Source organism: Ogataea polymorpha, assembly GCF_001664045.1.
Source record: "Ogataea polymorpha strain NCYC 495 leu1.1 chromosome Unknown OGAPOscaffold_5, whole genome shotgun sequence".
NCBI classification, from domain to species: Eukaryota; Fungi; Ascomycota; class Pichiomycetes; order Pichiales; family Pichiaceae; genus Ogataea; species Ogataea polymorpha.
In genome coordinates, this window is record NW_017264702.1 from 1,004,362 (window position 1) to 1,017,425 (window position 13,064).

Consider the following 13,064-nt stretch of genomic DNA (forward strand, 5'->3'; position numbering starts at 1 on the left):
TTCAGATAATCGAATAATTTCAAACGTGTATCACCACTTCAAGTCCCTGCCAGCCATGGAATCCCAGGTTGCCCAGCTGATCTCGCATCAGACAAATCCTGATAATTATTTGCGAGCCCGCGCCGAGCAGGAATTCGACCAATTGGTCCGTTCCGACCCCAGCCAGGCCTTGTGCACCCTTGTCGCGGTCGGCACCTCTCCTCACCTTGATCTGGCCGTGCGACAGGGAGCGCTGCTGCACGTGAAACGCCTTGTTCCTATGTTCTGGTCTCCAGCCTTCAACTCGTACGAGGGCCCGTCCACGATCGCACCCACTGCGAAGCAGTACGTGCGCGACTGCCTGCTCAAACTCGTTGGCGACCCAGACTCCAAAATCCGCAATGGCGCCAGCTACGCCATCACACAGATCTCTGCGGTGGACTACCCGGACGAATGGCCCTCGTTGCTCAGCGACCTCTACGCCACCGCCACCGACAAGACCAGCACCGCGTACCAGGTGCTTGGCTCGTTAACTGTGCTGCGGGACCTGTTTGACGACCTCATTCCGGACGAGCAGTTTTTCGAAGGCGGCGTGTCGGTGCGCATTCTGCAGACATGCGAGATGATCTTGACCTCGGACTCGTATAACTTCCAGATCAAGGCCCAGACACTGAAGCTGCTCAAGACGGTCGTCGATGTCTTCAACAGCGCCGAAGTGAGCGACCACCCGGCCCGCAAACAGTTTGTCGACCAGGTGGTGCCGCGGCTGGTGGACCTCTTGGCCGCAATGGCCGCACAGCTGGTTGCAAACAAAGCCCTACTACGGTCGCTGGTTATTATCAGCTTGAAGAACGAGCTTTATGGCTGTCTTAGTGCCCTGGCCAACACCTTTCCCAAACTTATTGCGCCACACGCGCCACGGCTGCTCGACACGGCTGTCCGCGAGCTGGCTTCCGCAGCTGCCGTGTATGTGCCGCTATTGGCTGCCGAAGATATCGAGGCTGCCACCAACGCGCAGTTTTCGGACCTGAACGAGTTCCAGAGCGTGCACATCGAGCGCATCGACTCCTCAGAGCTGGTGGCGGCCGCCATTGCCGGCACAATCGCGTTTTTGCAGGCCCTTGCCGACCTGCCGGGCACGTTTCTGCCGGAAACGACCGTGCACGAGCTGTGCGCGCTGCTTGTCCAGCTGAACGTGCTGCCACGCGAGGCCCAGGCCGGCTACCAAGCCGATTTCAACGATTTTGTCGGTGTCGAGACAGAACTCACCATCGAGAGCGGCACCGTTGTGCGCGACGCGACAAGAGACCTGCTCGAGACCGCCAACACGGAGCTGAACGGCGCCATGGTGGCCGAGCTCGTGCAGCAGCTGACCGCACAGGTGCGTGCCGACGCGCCTGACGTGACGATAGAGAGCACGGCGTACTTATTGATGTGTCTGTTCTCGAACGAGGCCGAGCTGCAGCCGTCGTTCGAGCCTGAAGAGCTGCTCAAATTCCTGCTGCAGCTGGTTCAGGAGCAGTTCCGCCGTGCGCAGCTGCTTTCGGCCCGGCTCATTATGCTGATACCTAAGTTTCTGATGAAGTACGAGTCGTATCTCAAAGAGTGCGGCGTGGGTGCACTGGAGCAGATTTTGAGGCTGCCACTCGATGCGGATCACGAACTCGTGGGCGCGGCCGTGCTCATTGCATTCCAATACTTCAACCACTTCATTCCCTCGTCACAGTTCAACACAGACATTCAGACCCGGCTGCTCCAGTTGGTTAAGCAGCTCATGGACTCCGCCACTGAAGACACCAATATCATGCTTCTCGAGGCGCTCACCATCATCATCAACATAGACAACCGTGCGCTTGCAACAGACGAGGCTACGCTCATGCTCTGTATGAACCTCGGCTTCCGCGACTGCTCGAACTTCTCGCTCACGGCGTCAACGCTCGAGTGCGTCGAGGACCTGCTCAGGGGCATTTCCGAGGAGAGCTACGTGGGATTGTGCTACAAGGCGCTGCCGCCGCTGCTGAAGGTGGTTGGCGACTCCAACGGAGAGTACTCGCCGGAGTTGGATCTGGCACTCCAGGTGCTGGCTGTGTTTCTAAAGGGCCCCGCAGGGCCAAACGACGCCGGCCAGGGCTCTGACGCGGTGCTGCCAGAGGACGTCTTCGTGGCGGTTTTCCCGTCCATCTGCAGCCTGATCCTCAAATGCGACGACGACGAGGTGCTGCAGTCGTCGTCTGAGGTGTTCAACGTGCTGCTCTCCAAAGGCTCGCCCCAGATCCGCGCGTACCGCGACGCTGCGTCAGGCACAACGGGCAACGAGCTGCTGCTCAAGATCGTGTCGAAATTTCTGTCGCCGGCGATGAGCGACCGCGCCATTGTGCGGCTCGGCGACCTGATTGTGTTGCTCATTGAAAACTTCAGCACCGAGTCGTCTGTGTGGCAGCACTTCCAGGACATTTTGCAGGCGGCCACCTTGCGGCTGCTGGCCGCAAAGGAGATGATCACGATCGAGAACCTCGTATTGATTTTCAATACGCTTACAGTGTTGCAACCTCAGCAAACCGTCGATTTTCTTGCTGGCTTTGCGGTCGACGGCCAATCTGCGCTCGAAAAAGTGCTGCCTGTGTGGCTCCAGGCGTTCGAAGTTATGCGAGGCTACGACAGGATTCTGTCCAACATCCGCGCGTTCATCGAGATCTACAAGCTGGACGACGTGCGGCTGAAACGCACGCTGGTCAACGGCGATGTGCTGCCGAACCAGGTGCCGGACGACGTGATCGTGACGCGGTCGATGGCGCGCAAAATGCCGGTCCGCTACGAGCAGATAGGCGCAGACGTCAAGATCGTGCGTCTGCTGCTCAACGAGTACAAATTCCAGGTCCGGTCGGCGCAGAAGACAGAGCAGACCGAGAACCCGCAGCCAGCAGACGACGATGACGGCTGGGAAGATCTGGACGACGTGGGCGTGCCGTCATTCGAACAGCTGCAGCAGTACGTCCACGAGGACGAGCATACCGGCAGGACGCTTGCAGACAACCACGGCGACGAGATCCGCCAGCTGCTCGCTGCCTTTTTCAAGGAGTGCACGGCCAAGAACCTGTGTGGGTTCCGGGACGTGTACGCGCGGCTTGGCGATGAGGACAAGCGGTTTTTGACCGAGTACGTAGCATTTACATAGGCATTGCTAATATTACACCACTATATCTGGAGCTGGACGTCGAAGTCGATCGTCCCAATAACCGCGTCGATGCCGTCCCTGATGAATTGGCACTTGAGCGGCGACTCTTCGCGGTGCTCCGTGTGCTCCGGCACCGGCTGCTCCTCGCCAGCCATCTCCTTCTGCGCAGACTGTGCAGACGAGTAGAAGATCTTTGGGTTTGTGCGCAGCCGCGAGAAAGGGTCGCTGAAGTTGTTGTTCAGAATCTGTTTCTGGCGGTGCTCCACGTTCAGTTTCTCGGCACGGCGAATGGCCGTCTCGTTGCTCTTCTTGTTGCGCAGGTTGATTTGGTCCATTCTGTTCAGCTCGTTGTGTCCCGCGTGCACGTACTTGCCCAGCTCGTCGATCTGCTTCGTCAACGACTCGACACGCGCCTCATCCTGCTGCTCCACAGCCACCTGCAGCTCCTCCCGCAGCCGCGCCAGCCGTTTGACCCTATTGCCCGAGTCCATCGCTGCCACAGAGATGGCCTCCTTTCTGGCCACCATCTTGTTGATGTCCTCGTCTGTCAACTTTCTCGTCGACATGTCGCGCAGTTCGCGGAATTTGGCGTCTACCTGGCCCACAGACGGCAGCTCCAGCCCAGACTCCTCCAGCCGTCTCCGATACGCATCAAACTCAGACGGGCTAAATGGGGAGTCCGAGATGCACGCCATATCAATCAGCTTCTTCGACTCGCCCTGAGACACCAGCAAGTACACATCGCACGGCTTGTTCAGCAGCCGGTACGGCTTCCCACCGCGTTTCACCTCCTCGACCCGCGCAATCCTGTACTGCGGCTGTCCCGTCTCCCGAGACACCCCAATGTTCACACGCACGTATGTGTTGCGGATGACCGCGTCAAACTCATCTCGGAACATGAACCGCGACAATATCGTTCGACTGGCACGCACCTTGGCGTTCAGGTCCTTCAACGTCGCATCCTGGTTGTACTTGTCGTCATAATCGCTGGTGGTGTGCTTTTTGCGACGCGTGTCTGTGTCGTCGATGTCGTAATCCTCCTCGTACATATCCTCGTCCTCAGAGCCCTCCTGCTCGTCTGCGAGCTCGTTAGCGTCCACATCATCCTCGTCAGAGTCGTATGCCCTGCTCTCCTTCCTGTTCTTCCTTTCTCTCTGTTTTTTCAGCTCAGACAGCTTGCTCGTCCGTAAAGACTTGCCCGTTGTCCGCGATGCCTTGATAGCACTACTCTCTGCCTTGCTCTGCCGCGCCCTAAGGGCCAGGAACCGTCTTTCCCTGTACTTCTCCCGCTCCTGTTCACGGTCATAGATGATCTGTTCCCTTGTCACCTCGTCCATCGCCAGCAGCTCCGCTTTGTCGGCATCGTCCTTATACTTGCCTTCAAGCGGGTACGGGTCCTGCTCGCCATACTCGTCGTCGTCGTTGTCCTGCTCGCCCTCCGACTCGTCAATCTTGCGCTTGAGGCCGCCCGCACGCTTCGTGGTCTGGATTTCCGGCTCATAGTCGCTCTCGTCTCCCTCTGAGCCGATTCCAGCAAGCGCTAACAAATCGTCATCGCTGTCACTCATGGCAAATAAAACAATATAATATTTTATTCATTTATTTATTCACCTTTACCCGGCCAGCTGGACACAGCCGTGGAAAAATATATTCAAATAAATTAAATAAATCACCCATCGCTAGCCATGGCCTCGCACCGTCCCAATTCCGACGCGTCCGACAGAAACGAAGAGCTGCTTGCCCCACAGCGGCAGCGCTCGTCTACGGCCAAGCGATCGCCCTCGATCCTGGTCACAGACTCTAGAAAAAACCAGATAAAGGCGCCCTTTGCAGGCCACAAACAGGAACGAATCAAGAAGTCGGGCCATCCGGAGCGCACTGGCCCGCCCTCGTGGGTCCGGCCGTCTTCTAAGCTGCGTCGTACGCCGTCAGCCTCCAAGTTCAGCGACATCTCGGTCTCCAACATCATTTCCAACATCAGCGACATTCCGTCCTCCAGACAGCGCGAATTGCCCCGGTACATGTCGCCCAACGCGCAGTACATCACCAACCTGTCGCGGTCGGGCCCGCGGATGGTTCCACAGTACTACAGAACGCTGCCCACCCGAACGTCCAAGACGTCGCAGAAACTCGTGCTGATTCCAGACCACGACCAGGTGCCGTACTCTGTTGACGGTGACGAAGCGTCGCTGCTTCGCGGCCAGGACGTTGGCGAGGAGACCACTACAGACAACATTTTCAACAGCAGCCACGTGCGGACGCGCGCAGAAAAACTGTCCAAGGAGCAAAGAGCCAACGTTTATCCCCGGGTGACAGCATACCTGATTGCAGAAGGGTTCAATCTCAAGCTCACGAGCAAGTTCCTGTCAAAACACCACATGGTGTCGCCACGGATGTACGACGAGGCGCTGTATGTGGCGTATTCGTTGCCTCTTTTGCCAGGAGAAAACGGCTACCGTGTGCAGTCCAACAACTCGGCCAAGATGCAGCACGGAAACCAGCTGATGGAGAATTTCATCGACAAGTCGGAGCAGCGCGACCACCACTACGAGTTCTACTCGGGCCAGGACGGCGATGTGGACAGTGTGAGCTCGCCAAAGATGAGTCCTGCCGGGAGCCTTGTGGACGAGGAGCTGTCTGCGCCACAGCACAATAGCGAGTTCGACCCATCGGAGCCGCAGTTTTTTGTGAGCACAAGCCCAACCGACAGCATGCTAGAGGAGGAGGAGGTACGGGACAGCGACAGCAGCCCAGGCGAGCGGAAGCGGGAGGACGAGGCTGCGGTGGAGGCTAGCTCGGCCATCGATGACACCGAGAGCGATGCCGGGCCGGGCGCAGGCGTCGAGAAAAGACGCTCGTCGTCGGGCTCGAACAAGAAGAAATCGTACTCGCATCTGCCGGACCTGACTAAACACGCAGAAATGTTCATTCTGGACTATGGCGTGGTGGTGTTCTGGAACTTTTCCGAGATCCACGAGAAGAACATCTTGGCAGACCTGGTGTTCGCCAAGATCCAGCCTGGCGAGTTCGATCTGGACGACGACGACGATGACGACCATGTCCTCTCTAATTACTTGGCAGCTAGCACCAGCCGTGAGGACCCGTCTTGTGCCCCTCCGCAGGCGCTCACGTTCATCGTAAAGCCGGTGCCAGAACACGACATTGAGACGGAAGAGTTCCAGTTCGAGTACATCAGCGACATTCCAACGCCGCGCATCTACAACGACATGATCACGCTCAAGTCGGGCGACCATCTGATCAAGCTCACCATTTCCCACGCAATTGCACAATCCACCAAACTGTCCATGTTTGAGAGCAAGATGAGCAACATCCTCAACTCGATTTCGCGGCTGCCAAAGGCGCTAGCGCTAACGGGCAAGCTCCAGAACTACACGCGGCAGAAACTGCTCATCAAGACAGGTAAACTGTTTCAGCTGCGCAACGAGGTCAACCTCTCGTCTAACGTTCTGGACAAGCCGGAATACTTCTGGACAATCGAGCCCGGCCTTGACCCGCTCTACTCGGCCATCCGCGAGTACCTCGAGATCGACCAGCGGGTCGAGGTGATCAACGACCGGTGCAAGGTGTTCCTCGACTTCTTCGACATCGTGGCCGACTCGCTGGCAGAGCGTACGATGACGAAGATTACCATGATTCTGATCATAGCGATCGGCCTCAGCGTCCTGGTGTCTATGATAGAGATCCTGATTCGCTACCTCATCATACATAGGTTGGAGTAGTCATTAATTCTATTTAGGCCTTGGCTCCGTACTTGTTGACCCTCTTGCCGTCCGGCACAGTGAAAAACACGTACTTGCCGTCTGCATTCGAGTCCAGACGGAAATATCCCTTTCTTTCAAACTGGATCACGTCGCCAACCTTCATGTCCTGGACGTTCACGTCCGCAATCGCCTTGGTGTGGAACTCGGTCTGAGGTGTGAGGAAGTCCTCGAAATTGTCACCTTCGTCCAGCTTCTCCTTGGTGATCAGGTGGTCGAAATCGACCAGGTCGACGTCGACGTACTTGTCGGCAGCCAGCCACGTCAGCTTTTTGCTTGTCTTGCGGAAATCGCCGTCCAAGTGCAGCGTAGCCTCGATCTCCTTCACCAAGCCGTCCTGCTTCACCACCTTGTCGCAGATCACGTTTCCCCAGTCCATGAACGTCACCTCCTCGCCGTCCGCAATGGTCTTGGCATCCTCCTGTTCCAGAAGCAGGTTCGACGAGAAGTACACTTTCTTGGTGCCAACAGCAGGGTTCTTCTTGTGCTTTGGTCTGTCCTCAGCATACTCCTTTTCCGGGCCGTTCGACAGCTTCACAGGAACCAGGTTTTCGGCAGAGAGAGCAGTGTGTCTAGGAGCAATTGGGTCGATCACCTTCTTATTGGCGGACCAAATGATATTCCAGTCCAGATTGATGATGTTTCTGGAAGGACCTTGCGAAATCACAAAGTTTCTCAGGCCCTCCACGGTCATGCCTCTTCTCCTAATACCCCTGACTGTTGGGAATCTTGGATCGTCCCAGTTCGAAACGTACTGCTTGTCAACAAACCACTGTAGCTTTCTCTTCGACAACAGCGTTCTGACGAAGTTGACTCTGGCAAAATCCCAGATGTGCACTTTTCTGAGGTTCAGAGCGTTGAGAATCCACTCGTACTGCGCGTTTCTGTCTCTGTACTCAATCGTTCTCAGAGCATGGGTCACTCCTTCCAAGGCATCGACCACAGGCACACAGAAGTCGTAAGTAGGGTACATTTTCCACGCGGTGCCGGTACGGTGGTGAGGAGTCAGGTTGCATCTGTAGATGACTGGGTCTCTCAGTGTCTTGTTCAGCGCAGTATAATCGATCTTGGCTCTCAGACAGTTCTTCAGGCCCTCTTCGGTGCCGTTCTTCATCTCCTCGGTGAAAATCTTGAGGTTCTCCTCGACGCTTCTGTCTCTTCTGGCAGACTTCAAACCATCCATTCTTTCAGCTCTCATCTGTTCCAGCGGAGTGTCATCGCAGTATGCTTTGCCCTCCTTGATCATCTTGACGGCCAGATCGTACATCTCCTGGAAATAGTCGGACGAGTAAGTAATTCTGTCGCCCTTGATACCCAACATCTCCAAGTCTTCCAGAATCGAGTCCTGGAACTCGACCTTCTCCTTGGTAGGATTAGTGTCATCGAATCTGATTATCAGTTTTCCATGGTAGGCCTCTGCAAAATACTGGTTCAGGATTGCAGCCTTGGCGTGGCCAATGTGCAAATATCCAGATGGCTCTGGAGGGAATCTAGTAACGACCTGGCCGTCCTTCGCGTCTGGGAGGTCAATTTCGAAGTTGGCCTTGTGCGTCTCCTTCTTGCCGCCTTTTGCGGCCTTTCTAATCTCGGCAAGCGACTTGGTCAAAAACTCAACCATTCCGCCAAACCTGTTGTCTGCCTCCAAAAATTGGTACCATCTAGTGATGTTGATGTAGACGGAGTTCTTCAGAACCGATCCCATCACCGCGTTCGCACGCAGTGCACCCCACGCAGCAATGTCGGCAAGCGAAATCTCATAGTCAACTATGAAAGATCTGAGGTTCAAGTGAGAGTCCAGCTTTTCGAGATCAGCAGATAGTTTCTTGAAATCCTTCACAGTGAGCTTCTCGTAACTAAACTTAATCCACTCTTGAGATGCCTCTTTGGCCAAGAACAGCTTAGGGTACTCATCTGCCAAAAAGTTGAGCGCTTCCGGTCCAGAGGTAATGATCTTGTCGCCCTGGGTGAGTCTTAATGGCGAGTTGGCCTCCTTTGAAACAACCTTGTCGTCAATAACGTCAATTTCAATCGATTCATTACTGCCCTTGTTGACAAAGTCAGCAGCAATCAACGCAGCATAGTCCACCAGCGGAGCCTTGCCGGCAATTTCTAGTCGGATAGTCATTAGGTGAAAGAAGTAATTCTGGGAAGAGAAAAAAAAAAAATTCAGGATGCTTATTTAAAACAAAATGGAAAATTAATTAAACCTAGCTTTCTTTCCAATGGAGTTCTCTAAAGTTTATCCGCTGCAATCGCGCGCCCAAGACGCGTCGGTAAAGCAGCCCAAGGAACTGATCAGCTACTCGCGCGACATCGAAGGCAAATACCGTGTCGACGACTCGCAGCTGAGCTACTTCTATCTGCCAGATAGCCAGTTGAATGTGCCAGGAGGAATTGATCTGCAGGCCGGTTTCAAAGACTTCCATGCCAACGGTGAGGATTTTGGCGAGTTTACGGGTTTGTTGGCGGCACTTGAGTCCTATGAGCGCAAAATAGGCGCCAAAACTCCCGCAAACATCATCACCTGGAGAGGTCTCATGAGGAGCTTGATGCTGTTGCCCTTTGATAACAGAGACAAGATCGTGCTGAATATTGTGGTCTTTGATGGCCAGCTTTTCATTCAACAGGACTTTCAGAATGCCAGAGAGGCCGCCGACCTCGAAAAACTGACGCAATCCGACCTCAACAAACGGCAAATATACTCCGGATACAAGTTTGAGAAGATCGCGACGCTGTCCAAGCCGTGGGCCCAGTGCTCACGCAAAGAGATCGAGCAGCGCAACAAGTTGCCGGTGAACAATATTGAGCAGTACGCAACGGTGGTAAAGACCTCTTTTGGTAAGACAGGACTGGTCATGGGGGCAGAGGTGGACTGTGTTTTCGATTACAAACCAGAGGACGCCGACCCCCTTGCGCACTATGTCGAGCTCAAGACGTCACGGGTGCTGGATTCTCCACAGGCGGTGTTTTCGTTTGAGAACAAGCTGCTCAAGTTTTGGGCCCAATGTTTCCTCGTTGGCATCCCTAAAATCATATGTGGGTTCAGAGACGATAACTTAATTCTGCGCACTGTAGAAGAGTATAAAACCGAACAGATTCCTGTGATGATCAAAAACAACCCTTTGCCTAACAGGCATCCGACAAAAAACAAGTTCATGCAGTCTCTGAAGTTTTTCAACGGTCTTATCAACTGGATCAACGATACGATTCCCCGCGACGAGACAAAAACGTACCGTTTGGTATTCGATCCAGCCGTGAATCCGAACTATTTGAACCTGAGCGAAAACAACGCCACTGTGACAAACCAGTTGCTCGACCCCGAGACTGGCATGATCTCTAAGGCGTTCAGAGACTGGAGAAACGAACTTAGATCAAGATAGAGTGTATAATAATGTCATAATCATCAAGAATCGGTCCCTTGCTTCATTTCGTTCAGCTTGGATGTCAACTCCTCGTTGAGTTCCTTGTTATCGTCCACCACCTTGGTCACGTACCGGGTCAACAGCTCGTTGATCTCGTCCACAATCGCCTCTTCTTGCGTTTTCTCGCCTGATGGCCTGCTCGATTGCCGCTTCAGCAGGTCAGTCTGTATCAATGCCACCAATCGGCCTTTGTTCTGAGTAAGAATGGCTGGATCCTTTTCCACTTTGAGGTCGATGAGCTTTTCCAAAAGTTCGTTGAGCTTTGAGTCGTCCGAAGCAACAAAATTGTCCAGCAGCTGGCGTCGCTTGAAGTCAAAAAGACCTTCTTTCTTATATTTATTTACCAATGTCTGGGCATCCATTGGAATAAGAAAAAATATTGATAGGAAGTGATTAAAATACTAATGAATAAAAAATTATAGATTTGCTCCGTGATGACACTCTTATCTGAAGAACCTCCCAAAAAAAGGTCCAAAAGACGCGATGGGCCGCCGTTCAAGTGCGATTACCCCAACTGTACCAAGGAGTTTCTGCGGTCTGAACATTTGTCCCGACACCAGCTCAACCATAACCCCAAAAAGATTTTTCGGTGCCCCTATTGCGAAAAGACATTTGTTCGCAACGACTTGCTTGTGCGCCACGAAAAGCGACACGCTCAGCGTGATGGGTCGAAGGAGCCCCCACCAAAACAGCTTTCTTCCGTGAACACGATCGTGAGAACGCATAATAATTTGGCCCCAAGTCCGACTCCTCATATCGGAGATGATCCCACCCCAAACCTTTTCAGCTGGCTGTTCAGTGAAGATCCCGAAACTCTCGACCAGGTCAATCCCACTAACATGGAGTCCTCCGAAATGGATCAGATGTTTGCCAACAATGGCCAGACGTTTTTTCTTCTAGACGGATTTGAGAATATCTCCTCCAACTCTGCTCTGTTCTCAGACCAGCCTATAGCCATGGGAAATCCAGAGACATCCCACATGAAGAACGAATACGAACTCAACGATTTGAGATTGGCCGAGTTCAAAACCCTGATTCCAGCTCTGGCCACGCACCCCGACTTTTTGCAGTTTAAACTCGAAAAAATGCTGCGCACCTACTGGAAATATTTCCATCCGAGGTTCCCTATTCTGCACAAGCCCACGTTTGTAGCATCCCAGACGCCATCGTCGCTGCTGCTCTCCATGTTTATCATTGGAGCGAGATTGTCCACGATATTCGACGACCTCTACTCGCCTGACCACATAGAGGACCCACAGTCATTTGCCGACCTCATAGCGAACCCTTTGAGATGGCACATATTCTCGTCGCCGGATTTTGAGCCTCCCGCCACGATCTGGACGATCCAGAGCCTGCTGTTGCTCGAGTTCTATGAGAAAAACTGCTCTTCCCGGAAAATGCACGAGAGAGCACATCTGCACCACGGTACCACAATTCAGCTTCTCAGACGGCTCCCTACGCTGGGTGGCACTCCACAGAAACTTGGACAGCCCGAAGATGTCAATAACTGGCACAGCTGGATCGAGGTGGAGTCGCTCAAACGAGCTACGTACATGTGTTTCTACATGGACACCATCGATGCCATCATGTACGGCCACCAAGTTCTTATATACGCCCATCAGGTGCAGCTCACCATGCCTGTAGAGGACGAAGTTTGGGACGCTGATTTTCGAAATTTCAAGCAAGTCATCAAGCAGGCCAAGAAACCACAGAAATTCCTGCTTGTGCTAAAAAATCTGCTTAATGGGGTGTCGACGCGAACCAATGCGTTTGGGAAGAAAGTCCTGGTCTCTGGGCTGAGTGCTGTTATGTTCCAGATCCAACAGCGGGACCTGCAACTGGCCTTTGGACTGGATAAGTTTGGTGCAAGCGAGACTGCCAAAAACTGGCGTGAGCTGATGACAGCCGCTTACTCCATCTGGAGAAACGACGTTGGCGTATCCTGCTGCTCATCGAAGACAGCAGTCGAGAACGTCAAAGCGTCTTCTGGGTTCATGGAGCTGTCTCAGAAAGATACTCGATGCAAATGCACAGTGTACCACATGGCCCACGTCTGTATGTCGATTCCCCAGTACGACTTCCTGATATTTGCTGGCGCTCCCTGGAGAATGAATGTCAAGCCGTCCTCGCCGCTGGAGAGAGACGCAATTTGCAAAAGAGTGGTCGAGTGGACAGAAACCAGACATGCGAAAGTGGCCGTCGTGCAGTGCTATCTGCTGCTTTTTGAAATGTTTCTTTCGCCGCATGGAGCCCCAGAAGAGTACGACTACGACTACGATGCCGACCGCGACCTGTTTTTTCGGTCAAACCCGATCAGCATTGCTCTGCTGGTGGTCTGGACCTATGTGTTCATTAAATGTGGTCCCGAAACATACAATCCTCAGCGGCCGAAGGAGTCTGGGTACAAGTATCTGCGGCGGATCCGTTCCCAGTTTACCTCCGCAGCAGGCTGTGTTCTCGACACAACAGATGAGGAATACACAGGGTCCCAGCTTTACGGGAAGGTGATGAAATGGACCGACGTGCTGGACTCGATCCCCGACAAACAGAACCTTGTAGGCCTTCTGGGCCTGGTGGGGCAAAAGATGGAGAGCGCAAGGTACTCGATTGTTCAAGAGCTGGGCAAACTCATTGTTTTTTGCGCACGGCGCAGCTCTGGATCGAGCCAGATAATTCTCTACGACATGTATGAATAATGATATGGTTAAT

At 53.7% G+C, this 13,064-nt stretch overlaps 7 protein-coding genes across 7 annotated transcripts; 4 read left to right on the forward strand and 3 right to left on the reverse strand.

The window, feature by feature from the left end:
* Positions 1-55: 55 nt before the first annotated feature.
* Positions 56-4,699, forward strand: OGAPODRAFT_101679 (uncharacterized protein; the record flags this gene model as incomplete). Its single annotated transcript, XM_018353064.1, has 1 exon — positions 56-4,699. The coding sequence occupies one exon, from the start codon at positions 56-58 to the stop codon at positions 3,152-3,154; it is 3,099 nt and encodes a 1,032-aa protein (XP_018210144.1). The 3' UTR covers positions 3,155-4,699.
* OGAPODRAFT_95007 (uncharacterized protein) lies at positions 58-4,722 on the reverse strand (the record flags this gene model as incomplete). Its single annotated transcript, XM_018357666.1, has 1 exon — positions 58-4,722. One exon carries the CDS (start codon positions 4,720-4,722, stop codon positions 3,175-3,177), a length of 1,548 nt encoding a protein of 515 aa, XP_018210145.1. The 3' UTR covers positions 58-3,174.
* A 430-nt stretch (positions 4,723-5,152) lies between these two features.
* OGAPODRAFT_16976 (uncharacterized protein) lies at positions 5,153-6,902 on the forward strand. The gene has a single exon (XM_018354792.1). It carries the CDS (start codon positions 5,176-5,178, stop codon positions 6,892-6,894), a length of 1,719 nt encoding a protein of 572 aa, XP_018210146.1. The 5' UTR covers positions 5,153-5,175; the 3' UTR covers positions 6,895-6,902.
* OGAPODRAFT_89468 (uncharacterized protein) lies at positions 6,892-9,058 on the reverse strand (the record flags this gene model as incomplete). The annotated part of the gene is made up of 1 exon (XM_018356934.1): positions 6,892-9,058. The coding sequence occupies one exon, from the start codon at positions 9,056-9,058 to the stop codon at positions 6,908-6,910; it is 2,151 nt and encodes a 716-aa protein (XP_018210147.1). The 3' UTR covers positions 6,892-6,907.
* A 97-nt stretch (positions 9,059-9,155) lies between these two features.
* On the forward strand, positions 9,156-10,689 carry OGAPODRAFT_95010 (uncharacterized protein; the record flags this gene model as incomplete). The annotated part of the gene is made up of 1 exon (XM_018357667.1): positions 9,156-10,689. One exon carries the CDS (start codon positions 9,156-9,158, stop codon positions 10,311-10,313), a length of 1,158 nt encoding a protein of 385 aa, XP_018210148.1. The 3' UTR covers positions 10,314-10,689.
* On the reverse strand, positions 9,221-10,717 carry OGAPODRAFT_95011 (uncharacterized protein; the record flags this gene model as incomplete). The annotated part of the gene is made up of 1 exon (XM_018357668.1): positions 9,221-10,717. The coding sequence occupies one exon, from the start codon at positions 10,715-10,717 to the stop codon at positions 10,337-10,339; it is 381 nt and encodes a 126-aa protein (XP_018210149.1). The 3' UTR covers positions 9,221-10,336.
* A 99-nt stretch (positions 10,718-10,816) lies between these two features.
* On the forward strand, positions 10,817-13,045 carry OGAPODRAFT_37747 (uncharacterized protein; the record flags this gene model as incomplete). The annotated part of the gene is made up of 1 exon (XM_018355343.1): positions 10,817-13,045. A coding segment is annotated over one exon (2,229 nt), but the record flags the coding sequence as incomplete, so codon positions are not given.
* Between the last annotated feature and the right edge of the window lie 19 nt (positions 13,046-13,064).